The sequence below is a fragment of the Ziziphus jujuba genome, chromosome 11 (assembly GCF_031755915.1).
Source record: "Ziziphus jujuba cultivar Dongzao chromosome 11, ASM3175591v1".
NCBI classification, from domain to species: Eukaryota; Viridiplantae; Streptophyta; class Magnoliopsida; order Rosales; family Rhamnaceae; genus Ziziphus; species Ziziphus jujuba.
Genome location: NC_083389.1, coordinates 13,969,016 through 13,985,796, shown reverse-complemented (window position 1 = coordinate 13,985,796; position 16,781 = coordinate 13,969,016). Strand labels below are relative to the sequence as shown.

The window sequence follows — 16,781 nt, the reverse complement described above, 5'->3', positions numbered from 1 at the left end:
TTTTTAATGAAGTGATATTATATCACAAGTATGAAAATAAGTAAAACATAATTCAATTGTTCTTAGATGAAATTCTATACCTGATCAAACAGGAAAATATCTCTTACTAATGAACATCTCACTCACTCACTTTTTTCCTTGTTTTTTTCTGCGCACATTAGGATGTAAAATGTTAGTTTTTTGTTTTGGATAATTTCATCAAAAGTACCTAAACTATACTGTGATTTGTACTTAGGTTCGAAAAAAACTTTTTTTAACAATTTGGTTCCTCAACTTCGTACATATTTTGCTGCAAAGTTAGCATCTGCCCAAGTTTTCATCTAAAATTCCATGAATAGAAGGGATCAAAATGCAACTTTAATATAATTCAAGGACCACACATGCAATAAATAAACATTAAAAAGCCTAAATAATACTTTAAACAATATTTTTAATAAAAAGAAATTTTATTTTAGTAATAATTATTTTAAAAATAAATTAATATTATATTTTCGCATGAAAAATCATGAAAAGAAAAATTGAGCAAGTACTTTGTGTTTGGAATTTTTTTAAAAAAAATAAAAATTTTAAAATATATATATTATTTTTTAAAAAATTTATTCTTAAGATCAACTGTCCTTTTTTAAAGTGTCTTTTAACTTCCTTCATTTCTTATTGTATAAAGAATTTTTTTTATAATTCAGGGAAAAAAATTACTAACATTTTAAAATTTTATATTAATTCTTTTTTTTTCACTCTTAAAAAAGTTCAAAAATTTAATTCTCAATTCAATTTTGAAATTTTTTTTTATGAAAAAGTATAAATTTTAGATTTTTTTTTTTAGTTATAAATATTTTTCAAATTTAAAATTGTTTTTTAAAATATTTTAAAAAATATTTTTTGTTTACTTTATTTTATAATTATTGGCACATACGATTTAAAAATTTTAATAATCTCAAAAAGGTTAATATTTTTTCTTTTACAATAAGTAAATGAAGAAAGTAAAAAAACTAAATAAATAAATAAAATTTTACTAAACAACATTTGAATTTTAGTATAACTTTTTTGAAAGATAAAGTTCTATTTTAACGATTTTCTATAAAAAAAAAAATGTATATATATATATTTAATTTATTAAGATTTTAAATAATTATTAATAAAAAACATTTTTAATGTGTTACGTAAGCTCTTTTTTAGTAACTTAAGGTGTAGTTCCTAAACTATCAATGCTACATTTTAGTCTCAACTAATGATGGATTTTGGTGTAAAAAATTGGTTAGAGACTAACCGTGCAACTAAATAGGAAATTGAGAGACCAAATTGTCAAAAAAAAAAAAAAATGGTTGAGGATCTAAGTACAAATTAAGGTATAGTTTAGGGATTTGTAACGGCATTATCCTCTCTCTTTTTTTCTTTTTTCTTTTTTTTAACAAAAGATTAGCTAACACAATTAGATTTACCAACCAAAAAAAAAAAAAAAGTATTAGCTAATACGTGGAAAAATGTATTATATAGGTACTGGATATAAATGTGTACATGGATATGTGTGCCAATAGTCATTAGACAGATCACTGTAAATAAGTTTGAGACTTGAACAAATTAAACAGAATGCAAGTGTTGAAGTGTGTGTCATGCTGCAACCTATCCTGACCCCTCATCCCCAACAATTCATCAGAACAACCAATCACGACCGTAGAATTAGCTGACCCCCATTTCCCAAAACTTTGTCCATCTGTCGCTTTGCACCAATATTTAGTCTGAACCGCTCAATATATTTTTCTTCGCATCCCAAGAAAATGACTGTCAGTGCCACCTCATCATTTCCCTCCTATAAATAGGTCCTCTTGACAGTTTATTCCTAGGACCAACCGGCCACCTTTTCTCATATTTTCACTAATCAAGTTCCACTCCTTGTTGACCCAGAAGCAAAAAGCTCAATTTTTTTCTTTGCAAATTCATTCCCCCCCATGGAAGTCTCAAAACCCCATGAAGAATCTATGGAGTTTGATCCAAACTCCAATGAGAACTCACCAAGATTGCTTGATGTGCTGAAATTTTCAGTGCTAAATTTTGTTTTGGATGGAGCTGACAAGGTGTTGAAAGATCCAAGAACACTCAAAAACCACCTTCATGTCTCAAATGGTATTGCTCTGCAAGAATATCACTTGGATTCCAATGAAAATGGTACTGAAGATGGAAATTCTAGTATGGACACCAACAGGGTTCATGGAGGAAATGTCTTTGAAGGAAAAACTAAAAGGGTTCGAAATTCTTTGCAAGAAAATGAAAGGGTATGCAACTTAATTCGAGCAAAAATTACGGAAATCCTTCAGAAGTGGTAAATTTTTCATCAATGGACTTTAATTTATTCCCTATAAATTTTCTAGCTTTCGTCGCTCTGTCACTGATGAAAATTATAGGATTTCAGATGAGTCTGTTCTTCAGCTTTTTCACATTTCCAATATGGCTATCATATGTTTGTTTAATGTTCTTGCTATTTCCCCTACAAACACTAAGAAGAATCAGAGGGTATTTCATGAAAAAGCTGTTACGAATATGGGGTGCCGCTGAAACCTCTGTTACTTCAGCTGTATCAAAGCGTGTCAAAGCACAAAAATCGATAGCAGTGAGGATTGGTTTTGCTTTCTTCAAGTCAATCTATGTCTGTTCCATGCTTGTCGGATTGCTAGCATCAGGGTTCATACTGGGGGGATTTATGATGAGAAAGCTGGTTGAGAAGCCAATTCACACAAGAGAGATCCTTAATTTCGACTACAGCAAAGCTAGCCCTGTTGCTTTTGTGCCAATCATGTCTTCTGGTGTTGGAAATCCTTCGAGCCTGCTTTCTAAAGTTAATTTAGAATCAGGGAAGCCCAGCAGCACACGTACTATTCCTTATAATCACAAATTGCAGCTCACTGTTTCATTAACCGTGCCTGAATCCGAGCACAACCAAAATCTTGGTGTCTTCCAGGTATTTTGTTCGAGTTCTATCCATAAATCAGGGACACTTATGTGACAATTGCTTATCCATTTATTGCATTATATATGTAAATATATCTGTCCTTTACAGCTGAAGATATGTTGTGAATGTGACAGTTTTTTTCTCTGTTTTTGGCATTTTACTGCTTTATGTGTATGTGACTCCATGAATGTTTCATTGTTCGTGCTTGAAGGTTAGAGTTGAGTTCCTGTCTGCAAATGGTAATGTCACAGCTAGTTCAAGCCATCCATGCATGTTGAGGTTCAAGAGCTTACCGATCCGCTTAGCACAGACTTTACTTAAAAGTGCTCCTCTTGTTGCTGGTTTTCAATCAGAATCCCAAATTCTAAACATACATATGACAGAATTTACCGAAGGACTTGAACCGACAGCATGCTTGAGAGTGATACTGGAGCAACGAGCAGAATACGAACCCGGCAAGGGTATACCTCAAATTTATGCTGCATATCTAGATCTTGAATCTGAGCTTCCAAAGTTGAAAAGGTTTATTTGGTGCTGGAGGAGAACACTCTTTATATGGAGCAGCATGATATCATTCTTGACAGAGTTGGTGATCATCCTAGCTTTTTTCAGGCCAATTATTGTCCCAAGAAGAACTTGTCATGTTAGGAAAACAGTTTTGAGGGGTTCTGATCAATAATTTGCTGGCCCTTGATTGCAAAAATATGAAGCAATAATTTGAACTCCAAGGAGATTCACATTATTAATAACAATGGCATTTGCAATTTGTGTACGGACAAATTATTATGATGAAAGTGAGAAACGATGAAATAATTGCAGAACTAAATCTAAGCGGTATATCAACTATTAATTTATTTCTCATCTATTAGCACTAGCAACTTTTGTTTTTAGCTATCCTCCTTGACAAATGGTTATACAACTTTTAAGTTCGTATGAATACCGAATGCTACAATAATCAACGTTGTTGCTAACTGATTTGACAACATTTATTATCTTGTATTGGAATTCACTTACTGATTAAGAATATTCAGTTTATATTAAACTAGATTTCGCTTGAATCAATTTTAAGAAACTCCAGAAATATCTTTAATCTTTTTAACAATTAAACAGTATTCAAAATAATTACAAAAATAAAATACCGCCACATAATTAATCTGTTTTTTTGAACAAAAATAAATTCAAAATCTTTATAACAATCAAAATCAACTAATTTTCAAAGACATTAATTTTTAAATAACTGAAAAACACATTTTTTAGAATAACTAAAAAATATTATAATAGCACATTAATTAATCTCTTTTTCCTTAACATCTCCATTTAAGTTATTATTATTATATATAGACTATAAATTTTATTATTAGATCATTTGATTTTATTTAAACCAATACTTTTTTAATTTTTAAACATAAAAATAATAAAAATACGATATTTACAACACTTTTAAGTTTAAATACTATTACCTTAAAAATAAAGCGAAAAAATAAAAAGCAGCCTCAAAAAGAATACATCAAAACCATCTTAATGCATTAGAAAATTTTCTCACATAACACCATGATTTTTGCATACATCTTAACCATTAAATTTATTATAATGACATAGCACAACATAGTAGAACCAAATTGAGATACCCAAATCCAACTACATACATCTATTTCTATCCATCATATGAACATAGACAGGCAAAAATTTGTAGGTGCAAAATCAGAGAAAATTAGGAGGAAAAAAAACAATAAAATAAAATGGCCACCAATACTGGTAAAACAGGGGTGATGGGTCAAATTAGCAGAAGACAACATTCATATATTCACATGTGGTATTGTATGACAGAACGAGACTATATACATTTGTATAGCAATTGCTTAAGGTCCAACAATCAAAATTCAATACCACCATTTATCTGAACTGAAAAGGAAGGTCGACCAACACTTGTAAGTGGAGCATCCACTCTGAACACTATCCCTGAGTTCCCAACATTTCCATTCCACTTGGACCTGCCAATCTGAATTAACATGAAACAAATTAAAGCAAGAAGGTGAATACCAGGATACCCTAGACATACAAAAACCACCAGGGAAACCTAAAAATCAGAAGTACAAGCAGAAATTCATATCATTGAAATTGCAGGATAATGCAGCAAATGAATTTGTAAAAGGTGCAATCGGCTCATATTTTAAAAGCTGTTAAAGTGAATCAATTACAGCTTCAGTGATAGAAATTGACAGTAAAGACCTATCCTTGGGCCACTATAAATATAAGTCTTAACTGCTACTGAAATAACTTACTGATATGGATGCAAACGCAGAAGGAGGTGTCACTAATGAACAACCGCAGATCAAACTCAGTTGCTCCTTCACTGAATGAATAAGTTCTGCCCGCAATCCTGGATTGCTTCCACCAAAAGTAGGGCATAAACTGACAATTTAAAACAGGAATAAATAAACATAGCGAGTTGAAGGGAAAATACAAACGCAAATGAATGCATTAACCAAAAGATCAAGATAAATGGAATGCACATTTATCAGTGAGCTATGAAGACCAAAATAACCATAGAAATGTTCAAAGATATAATTCTTCATGCATAAGCATGATAGATTAACTTTTCAAATTAGTCTTGTATCTTGATATAAATTGATTCATTAATTTAGAGGCCACTGAAAAGCATGGAACTTACCTGCATTGGACTGTAGGCCTCACCATGAGACCAGATCTCTGCCAGGCCATGGCTTGTGCAAGACCTAATGAAAAAGATTTATCTGGCCATTGCACCATTGGTGTTATCCTTGTTCCCCACTTATTCTGATAATACATAGGACTAGAAATTCTTAGTTTTCATAAGAATACCAATTTGATATCATGAATCACTTCATTCCAAATTAATATTAAATACTTTTGGAAGCACATAATTTGTTTCCAAACCTTGCAAGAGAAGCTGAATCTCATTTCTCCTGGATATTGTCCGTGCACTTGTAGAAGGCCTCCGCCAACGGGTAGGAATGCACTAGTACTTAGCCCCTCACCAGATACATAAGTGAGTTGCCCATTTGGAAACTGTAAATCAACAAATGACTGGGCCCCAGAGAGAGAGAGAGAGAGAGTCAGAGACAGAAAATAAGAACAAGGAAGGAATTGATGCTTCAATCTCAAATAAATTCAAGTTTAATATGAGATGCCACTCCACCTCAAAACAGTGTACCTTCACAAGACAAAGGTGACAAAAATTTATTCTCAGAAGAAATGAATAGCATCCATTCCTCCACTTATCTCACTGATACTAGGAAGAATAGAATTTTTTGTTTATTTATTTAATTTTTTTTTTTTTTTTTTGGGGATACAGTCAGAGCCCCTTTTTTATTTTTCATTTTCTATTCTCCCAACCCCCATTTAAATCCCTAACAATCCAGGATAGCAAATGGGCGAGCAATATATTTATTCTCTTTGAAAGGTAGCATCAACACACCCATGGTTTGAATACCCATAAGCTAAGAAGCAAAAATGTGCAAACACATGAAAATGATGTGTTTGTGCGTGCACTGGCCATAATGTTTCATATTCTCTTATAAGTAATCAACTTACACAAGCCATGGGATTGAGACATAGCATTGACATTAAGAGCCACCTTCTGTGCTTGGACCACACTGCTGGGCAAAGAGAATGCATGCCATTCTGACAATCAAACAAATAAGCATATAAGAAAATTGAAAAAAAGAATTGCAAAAATCATCAAGAAGAATCTAGATGCAATTTGTGAAATCCCTAAAGCAAATTAGCTTGTAAAAGTAGTTACAAAAAATAAATAAATAAATAAAATAAATCAGAACTTGCAAATTATTGAGATGTTTCCAAATTGAACATTCCAGAGGAGGACATGTCACAGTATATACATTGCCCACAACAAATGGAGCATTAGCAACTCTCAAATCATGTCTAAGATGTCAATGGAAGCTTTATACAAGTAGCTTAAAATTGTATCTCTAATAATGTTCTCAAGACATTTATGGATACAGTATAAAAGTCATAACAAAGAAGTACAGGGGAAAAATATAAAAATAAAAAAAACATATATATTTTGAAAGCCTGTTCAGTATCTCAGCATGTAGATAACATTTAATTTAAACCAATATAAGACACACACTCTTTAAGACTAATTCTCATGAAACGTATACATAATCACCATCCTAGAGTTGATTATTTTGAAACAAATTTCTATCAGTCTACCAAAGCTTATCACCCCTCCTGGGACAGCTCATATGGCAACAAGTATCCTGTGGTCAATACAATGCCCCGATTTGATCAGACCTATGTACTTAATACCCCTAACACTTAATTTAGTATCTGTCCAAAATGAAAAATCTGAAGCTGATCATACCTTCCTATCATAACCATACCAAAGCAAGTGTTGCTTTGACAAATGCACAGGCAGAAGAAGTGTAGCATCACGAACAAATAGTAGTGGGCCAAGCTGAAGAAGGAATAAAGACGAATTATCATTCCCAGATGTGGAACTACTGTGCGATGCTTCGACCCTCCATAGGTCTCCCCTTGCAACCATAGAACTTTCTACATCGCGTGTTCTACTATCGTAAGTCGATGTGATATTGAATAACCCCTACATCAGCAATCAAAAAAGAAAAGTGAACCAACAAATAATCAGCAACCATTTTTCCAACATCTGGAAAATTTACAAATCAGACTGCTATCTAAATAAATCTCAAAAACAATGACAGCTAGAAGGGAAGGAGGAAAGAACATATGGTATAAGGGGCAATGACAATAGATATCATATGGATGTAAAGAGACAATTATATATGTTTTCTTCTTCTTCTTTTTTATTTTTTTTTTATTTTTTTTAAATATTATATAAACGTAAATGAAACAACTAAGGATTTCCAAAATGAACTTTTTTTGAAGATATGGATAGAATAATTTTACTGTATAACTCCAATAATCAAATAATTCATGGCCAATGAAATGCTCAAAAGACTTTCATAATTCCCTTCAAAGGAAACCACCTCTAATAGTTGCAATAAACTATGCTCATATTTTTGGAATGATACCTCAGATTCACAATTTTATTCTTTTCTCACCAACACCTTACTAGCTAATGCCATGACAAAAATTATTCGTAATTTGCACCATGCAGCACAGATGACAATGGTAATCACTGATTCGAAACTCCAAAAGTGAATCCAAACACCATCTATTCCTCTCCCTAATTAAGAACGCAGTTAATATAGCGGCATCACAATCATTACAGAATATCATCCCTTCAGTAAAGATTCTACTTTGAAACTGCCTATGTTTTCCCTTTGTCATTAAGAGGCACGCTAAGCACTTCCTAGCTCCTTTCTCCCACTACAGTAATTGAATTTGTGTGCATCTCTACCTCATACTTAGTGCAACTAATAAATAATAAGTTAAACTAAGAAATCCTTTTTGATAAGCACTAATCTACAGATCCCAACCACCTTAAGCAGAGGTGAAACATAAAGCCATTTAAGTTACGTACTAATTGTGTCAATAAATTTACCTGGGGCCTAGCAAGATGGCCAGCCGCCATGAGATTAAAGCCAGCAATTTCTTCATCCACCAATCCATCAGAGCCAGTTTCATTCTCAACAGAATCCAAATCCTTCAAACGAAACGTCAACGGTCCCAGTTCCTCATGGACGATCACACCCGCATCAGCTCTCTGCCTGTTCTTATTGATATCCATCTGAAGCACTTCTATCACATGTTCCTCTTGCCGAAATGGTACCGGTATTCTCCTAAAAATTTGCTGAACCATCCCATTCAAGCACGCCCCGAAATCCGCCCCAGCTTGCCCGATTCTATTACCAATATCAAAAATCGCCGAAACCCCATTAATTCCCGAGCTATCAGCCAGCAACCCAATATCCCTCTTGCCGAAACTCTGGGTCGGGAATTCAAGATCGAAGAGCTTTGTATTATGAGGATTGGGCCAGGGAAAAGATGGCGGATTCATATGAGACTGAATCAAACCCGTAAAACCCTGAGCAAGCCGATCTGCTAGGTCCTGACCGTGCCGTTGAACCTCTTCCCATGCTTCGAAAGGCCTCTCTACGGACATCATTGGTAAAGAATCTTCACAAATTTGTTTAACCTTCTTCTCCGAAAACTCACAGATACTTCATATTTCCAATCAAAGTAGGGTTTTTTTCTCAATCCCAAATCCCAAAGGAGGCTCAACTTATGCGTGTTGACTAAAACTCAGAGAAACAGACTGACCGCAAAACAAGCAGCTTCAAATGGGGATTTTCGCACTAAAATTTTCAAGCTCCTCCGGACTATGAAAATAGGAAAAAGATTCCAGCTTTGATATTCTCGGAACAGAAATTTATAGAGCTCAAATTATAGAAAGAAATGAGAGATTAGGGTTTCAAACTCCCAAAACGAAAACACTGCAAAAAATCTAAGAGGTTTAAGCTCGGGATTTTAATAAGTTCAGGAATCTGAAATTGAATTTTTGTCGTTTTAATTTCTTTTTACAGGAGAAAATTATCATAAAAAAGGAAGAAGAAAGATTCTGTTTTTAATAACCTCAAAAAAAATATATATATATATATAATAAAGAACAAAAACAAAAAAAATGTGGATTAGAGTTGCGATTTTGGAATCAGGTAGAGAAAATGAAATGTATGAAGTCCCAAACTGTGAAACTCAAAACGTAAATGACTCTTAACCTACGCACACGTTTTCTGTCGGCCATATACAGTGCGCTGGGGTGCGTAATGCGCACACGCGATTATTTAGATGCCACGTAACGCTCTTGTGGCTAAAATGGATATAGATATTCTTACGAGAAAAGTGCTTCTCACAGTTGGGGGACTTTAGTGCCCTGACTGACAAATCAGATTAAATTTTATTTCCAAAAATTAAATAAATAATCTGAAAAATGTAAGTTTAAATTTAATTAAAATGCATATTTGAATTATTGATTTATTTAAATTAAATTTTTAAGTTTTGAAAAAATTTGGATATAATATTCGAGTCAAAATGTAATTTTCAGATTGAATTTATATTATTTTAAGGAAAAAGTTCAGATTGAATTAGTCAATTAGATAAATCACATTATAATAAGTGGGTTGCAGATGTATATCTCAACTTAATTCCATTAATTTTTTATCAAAAAAAAAATTTAATTCCATTAATTTTTACTATTGCAAAAAATATATATAATAATAAAAATCCAAAAAAATTAACTCCATTATTTATGGGATTTTTTTTAATATAATTGAATTCAAACATTCCCACATTTCTGTTCAAAATAATAAATAAATTTTGGTTCAGTCAAATTGTGTGAAGTTCTGGTAAAAAAAAAAAAAAAAAAAAAAAAAAAAGAAGAGGTACATTAAAGTATTATTATTATTTCGCATGAATTGGTCTATCCTTAAGAGGTTATATTCTTTTTATGGTTTGAAGTCTTGAAATTTTTCCCTTCCATCAAAAAGATAAATAAATAAAATATGTAGAGCAAATATATTCCGATTGATTATTGCAATTTTTTTCCGAAATATTTAATTTCTGGAAAAGACTTGAGACCTATCCTTTCGCATTTATAGTGAAAGCGAATGATTTATATCTTTTTTTTATTTATTTATTATTTCTTTTTTATGATAGCGAAAGGAATTATACCATGCTTTCATGAAAATAATTCTTTATATAAGTACCTTTTTATTTTTTGCAACATATATATATATATATATATGTATGTTTTTTGCAATTTTCTCCTTGGAATCTAATTTCTTAAAATACATTCGACAATATATATTCTTTTTGTATGGGCCCATTCTCTTTCTATATGCTCTTGAAACCTTTTTTTTTTTCTTTTAAAATTTAAATATTAGTAGTTGATCAATTTACAGATAATAAGACATATATACTAATTACTTTATAAAAAATATACATTGCGTAACAATTTTTTTTTAAAATAATTAAACGTTACCGTGATTATTGGTTTGTGGAATAATTTTATGAAAAAAATTCTTAAATTTTCAATCTAGATTTTTTTTTTTTTTTTTTTTTTGGGGACGGAAATTTTCAATCTAGCTTATCAGTTAAACATTTTGGAAAAAAAAATAATAATATCATTATACGTATGATTATAAAAATGTATTTTATAATCTGGTAGAGCAAAAAGATATGGTTAAATTTATATAAAAATATAATATGAGTAGAAGTATAACCAGCGATGGTTATTTAGCTAAAAAAAAAAAAAAAAAAAAAAAAAAAAAAAAAAACCAGCGATGGTTTTGGATTACAGTTACCTATTAAAAACGAAAAATCGGGTTGATTATCAGAATATGTGGTTTGGCCTATAAAATTATCTACGTTAATGAATAAATTATGATAATATTATCTGCGTCTGGGTCTTTTTCTCACGGCAAGACATTTTAGACGGCAATTGTCGTCGTCGTCGTCGTTAGCCGTCCGAATACAGAAGGTCTCGCCAATGGAGGGACACTTACTCTACCCCAAAATTGAACTCCATGACCTTCTACCCAATTTCTGTTCACTTTCCCAGGTGACCATTCTCTCTCTCTCTCTCTCTGCTGCTCGGAATGATTTTTGCAAGCTTTGTGTTCCTTTAATTGAAAATCTAACTCTATCTGTACCTACTTTGTATTCTTTAGTCTCTCTATCTGCTGCTCGGAATGTTTTTGTTTGTTTTTAGTTTTCACGGTCTCAAATGGAGGATGGTGTGAATATCGTACCTTTTCTTTCATTCTTTTTTTCCTTTGTTTTACTATGTTGTCTCCCCGCTTTATCTGTACTTTATTTTGTTGTATGATTAAGTGGAATTTTTTCAGAAAATTTTGTAATTTCTGATTGAGAGAATTGAGGATTGGAGAAATTTGTGGAATATGTATATTATGATGCCCAGGTGGATAAGATTCACTATGGAATTGATAAACATGGTGACAATTAATTGAATTAAAAATGCGGAACAGAATTGATGAATAATATAGAGAACCATGTTGATTATGATTCAATGGATATCATCTAGTAGTACTTGTACGATAATAAAATCTTTGGTAGCTTAAAAATCACTACACTGAAGTTGGGAATGTGCCATGTTTGGAAAGTTATAGCTGAAATGTATATGGACTTATTTTATTTGCTAAATTGAAGCCGTTGACAGGCAGGGCAATTGCCTGCTATAATATGGGTGTGCATGAACATGAAATGTGCAAGTGTTACTCTCATTTGTATTTGTTGTTGTTTCTTAGTCAAGATTTTTAGGAGGCATGCATGCTTTGATTATTGTTAATAAAACCTGTCTATACGTTCTGTTATAAGTTCTTTTAATTATGAATCATTGGATTTATTCTTCTCTGTGTGAGATAGCCATGGTTGATGTTCTTGGTTGCTGATGATTAGGTTTCTCAGGACCTGAAGAAACACACAGCGAACAGTAGTTTGAATAAAACAGTTGATTTTGTGCAAAATGAACAGAGACAGCTGGAAAAACAAGAAAATGATGCAATTCAAACCAGAAAGGGGGATAATGTTCCTCAACATGTTAATGATGATGTATCTCAGAAAAAGAATGATCTTTTCTATTATGATACATCTCTTTCTGAAGAAACCGGAGTCTGGGTACCTGTCACTGCTCCTTCCATGTTGGAAAGGGAGCATCAAGAGCGGAATGGGGGTTTCAACGTGAACGCTGAACACTTCCCTGATGGAGACATGGGATGTAATCAGTTTCTTGGAGAGAATAAGGAGCTCACCATGTGGGATGTGGTCAATGAGATGTTAGTAGCAGCTCGTGGAAAAGTAAGTGCTATTACTTCTGGTGATGTTCATAGATCTATGATTCCTTGGATATCAAACCAGCTTCTAGAGCAAGCTTGGAAAGATATGGCTCATACACTTGCAGTGGCAAATTTTGGGAACATCAAGGAAATTCTTGAGGCAGAGCCACCAAAGTGGTTGGCAGATAGTGCTGCTTCAGCTTGCATGCTGTGTAATGTCCGCTTTCATCCTATTATGTGCTCTAGGCATCACTGCCGCTTTTGTGGAGGAATTTTTTGTAATGAATGCTCTAAGGGAAGGTGTTTGTTGCCTACAAAGTTCCGCACTGCAAATCCGCAGCGTGTCTGTGATGTATGTTGTGTGCGTCTTGAGTCTGCCCAAACTCACTTAATGGATGAAGTGAGTTGTGCTGCTCAGTTGCCAACAAAGGATTTGACGGACCTTAGTACTTTGAGATCATGGCTAAATTTTCCATGGGGCCAATCCATGGAATATGAAATTTATAAGGCCACAAATACTATTCAGAGTTATAATAAGGTAACTCTTCACATCTAGAGACATCTTATGAAATTAACTAGGTTGATGAATCTCAGGGACATAGGAACCATTTAGACCTTTAATATAATTTAAAAGAGCTTTAAGAACTCCAGAGCATGAAGAGGCATGTAATGCTTTGAGTTAACAATGGAGCTTTCTCTTTTGATTTTCATGAAAGCTTTTTCATAGCTTTAGTTATTTTTGTGTGGAAATACATCAACCCTAGCTTCCACTTGCATGTCCTGAATCTGCATACCTCATAGGACAAGCAATTTTTTCGTCCTTCTGTTGGTTGCTATTTCTTTTTAGGTATGCCTTTAATTAATTTAAAGTGTGGGAACCCTCGTATTAATGATGTTCTAAGTTGTTTTGAATTGATAACTGATTTGTGTATAAGTATACCTTAATTATCAGGTTGGATCTCTGAAACCTGAAAACTCGATACCAGACGCCATTTTAAAACAAGCAAAAGGCCTTGCTATTCTCACTATTGCAAAGGTTGGTGTTATGGTGACCTATAAAGTTGGGATAGGACTAGTAGTTGCTCGTAGGGAAGATGGATCATGGTCTCCACCATCAGCCATTTCTTCTTTTGGTGTTGGTTGGGGAGCTCAGGTGACATACTTTTATCTGTTGAACTCTACTGAGCTTTTGTAGATACTTTTGAACATCTTCTCAGCATAACGTACTTTCTTTTTCTAGAACTACATTCTACTTTCTAAATTTTGATGAATATCACTGTCTGCTTCTACTTTGCTGTAGTCCTTAGTTGTGACTAATTTTCAAACTTTCTTCTTTGTGGATTGACTTATGAATATCCAAATTTGAGGTGCTAAAAATCTATCTTTTGGATGCTCTTTAGAATTTTATAGCTCTTTTGCAATATCCAACAGGCTGGAGGCGAACTGACAGATTTCATTATTGTGCTGAGAACTAAAGGTGCTGTAAAAACATTCAGTGGAGATGTGCACTTCTCTGTTGGAGCAGGTCTGAGTGCCGCTGCAGGCATTATTGGGCGGGCTGCTGAGGCTGATGTACATGCTGGGGTTGGTGGTTGTGCTGCTTGCTATACATACAGCTGTTCTAAAGGTATAGTTTTTCACTCACTCTTCTTGATAAGATGGGATGTAAATTGTCTGAACTTAGCAGCAGAGCAAATTTTGTTTGCTGCAACTCACTGCTATCATTGACATATCTTTTTTTTCTTTTTAATTTTTCCTTATTGTTTTGTTTTATGTGGTCATGCTCAAGGGTTGTTTCTGTGAACAAACACATGGTGCTGTTTGTTAGTGTGTCATTTACCTTGGTAATCATTAAAACTTCAAGAGCCTCTTCAAAGAAAAACTTGCAATGAAACAATTTCATGAAACAAAATGACTTTCAAATAGAAAAGCTGCCAAAATATGAAACATATTCTGATAAGATACAAAAGAACTTTTGTGAAGTTGGTAGATTTCAGGTTCTCGTAGTCCTAATTGCAGTTTTGGGGATACAATTGTTCTGCTCTATGTCCTCTAAGCCTTTTCTATGAGATGCCCCAAAACAGTCGGATGTTTTGTGTTTGTTAATTCCAACTCTTATCTACTTTTCCTTTTCCATATAACGTATGATTGCTCAACAAAATCTCTCTATGACCACTTTCATGGCCTTGAGCTTCCATTCATGTTATCTTAATCTGCTTGTTTTAAATGAAATTGTGATTGACAGGTGCATTTATTGGGTGCTCACTAGAAGGAAGTCTACTATCGACCCGATCACAAGAAAACTCCAGGTTTTATGGTAGTCAATCCATCAATGCATATGATATTCTTCTTGGTTCATTGCCAAGGCCTCCTGCAGCTGCTATTCTTTATCATGCTCTCTCAAACCTATTTGGGAAGTTTGAGAGATAATTAGCTAAATTCTTACTTGAAAATAATAATAATAATAATGTTTTTTCATAATATTATTGGCGGGTCGGTTGATCAAGATCTATGTGTACATTCTTTTTGCCATGTTTCTCGTTCTATCTCTCTCTCTCTCTCTCTCTCTCTCTCTCTCTCTCTCTCTCTCCATTCTTTGTTCCACTTAAAGTAACCAACCAAAGCGGTGTTGAGCCAAAAAAAGTGAAGATTTAACTTTCAGATGTAGCAGAGGTGGAACATGTTTGAACTTGTTTAATGCTGGGAGGTCTTGCTTGTAGATATGATGTATATGATCAAGTTCTTTAAATTTCATTTCACTGTTGGTCACTGGATTAGACCTCATTATTTAGGAATTCGACAAAAGGGATATTCGTTTCTACCAGAAGCTTTTTTCCAAGCCAAGAGTATGCTAATTGCAAATTTCTTTTGGGTTACAAACAAAACCATGGTATGGCCACAAATCCATTGATATTGTTTAAAAGAAAAGGACAGACAAACAAACCAAGCGGATATGATGAGGACTTGACGGTGTTGCTGCTTACCAATTTCAAATTTCTTCGCCAGTAGACCATCACGCTTGCTGTAGTTTAAAATATGATGCCAACGTCTATTATGTCTTCTTCCTAAGGTTTTAAGATTTTTTTTTTCTTTTTTTTTTGGGGGTTTTTAATTCTAAACTCGGAGGAAGATAAATAAAACCCATAATTAACCAGTATCAGAAATCTGTAAAATCTTTTAAATTAAAATTTGTATTCAGCGTAAAATTTTCTCGTCTTAGGCAGTAAGAACTTCTCTGTTCACGAAAAGTGGAATCCACGTATAGATTATACACATCATATTGTCACCTCACCTATGAGTGGATAATGTGCATTATCCAAGTATTGAAAGTTTTATTTTTATATTTTTGAAACTTTCCATGTCAGGGGAAATAGAATTAGATGGTAGTTGACGCCATTTTTACATGGTTTTTCCGTAGTTTTTGAACTAAAAATTGATTGGTATGATTTTAAAATAATTGATGTTTTTGAATGTTTTGATTTTTTTTTTTTTTAATTATATGTTTGCTACGTTTTAAATAGTTTATAAAAAAATTATTCAGAGAAAGGTGATTCAAGGACAATTTTATTTTATCTCCATGTTAGGAGGAGCAGCTAATGATAGAGCTAGCTCAATTCTGACTACAAGTCTACAGGCGCCTGAAAAAGCAAAAAGACAAAAAAAAAAGAAAAAAATGGAATTTGGGGGGTGTTAATTTGAAAAGGAGAAGAAAACAGGAAAAGTTGGAATGGCAGTTCTGCAAAGTGTAACCTTTTATATATTTATTAGTAAGCCTTTTACACTTTGGCTATGAATTATCGAAATACGTTGCGGGCACAGAAAGTGCAGCATCCACCGAGTCAATTTGACCGCACAAACACATCATTGTGCCCCCACTAAGTAATTATTCAATGATTAACAACCAAAATCCTCAAAAATAAAAATAAAATAAAATGTTGCAATTCAATGTTACAATATGGCTGGTAGCTCCAGAACCAGTACCATCAAAGTTCGATGTAATTTTGGTCACATATGATATGATTATTTGGTGACAGCCATCATTACTCGAACATCATTTGTGA

General features: G+C 33.2%; 3 protein-coding genes across 4 annotated transcripts; 2 read left to right on the top strand and 1 right to left on the bottom strand.

Annotated features, from left to right (window-relative positions):
* The first annotated feature begins 1,481 nt into the window (after window positions 1-1,481).
* LOC107432616 (seipin-3) lies at window positions 1,482-4,614 on the top strand. The gene is made up of 2 exons (XM_025066846.3): window positions 1,482-2,953; window positions 3,156-4,614. Exons 1-2 carry the CDS (start codon window positions 2,273-2,275, stop codon window positions 3,621-3,623), a joined length of 1,149 nt encoding a protein of 382 aa, XP_024922614.2. The 5' UTR covers window positions 1,482-2,272; the 3' UTR covers window positions 3,624-4,614.
* A 41-nt stretch (window positions 4,615-4,655) lies between these two features.
* On the bottom strand, window positions 4,656-9,561 carry LOC107432613 (uncharacterized). The gene is made up of 7 exons (XM_048465445.2): window positions 8,472-9,561; window positions 7,311-7,550; window positions 6,518-6,607; window positions 5,861-6,010; window positions 5,616-5,740; window positions 5,227-5,356; window positions 4,656-4,943 (listed from the first exon to the last, which is right to left on the bottom strand). The coding sequence occupies exons 1-7, from the start codon at window positions 9,033-9,035 to the stop codon at window positions 4,818-4,820; spliced, it is 1,425 nt and encodes a 474-aa protein (XP_048321402.2). The 5' UTR covers window positions 9,036-9,561; the 3' UTR covers window positions 4,656-4,817.
* A 1,612-nt stretch (window positions 9,562-11,173) lies between these two features.
* On the top strand, window positions 11,174-15,226 carry LOC107432617 (uncharacterized). 2 transcript variants are annotated; one of them, XM_016043803.4, is made up of 5 exons: window positions 11,174-11,486; window positions 12,353-13,258; window positions 13,673-13,873; window positions 14,152-14,347; window positions 14,966-15,226. In XM_016043803.4, the coding sequence occupies exons 1-5, from the start codon at window positions 11,415-11,417 to the stop codon at window positions 15,148-15,150; spliced, it is 1,560 nt and encodes a 519-aa protein (XP_015899289.3). In that variant the 5' UTR covers window positions 11,174-11,414; the 3' UTR covers window positions 15,151-15,226. The 2 variants fall into 2 exon arrangements, with proteins under 2 accessions (XP_015899289.3, XP_015899288.3); XM_016043802.4 differs by having other exon boundaries at window positions 11,175-11,486; window positions 12,344-13,258.
* Window positions 15,227-16,781: the final 1,555 nt, after the last annotated feature.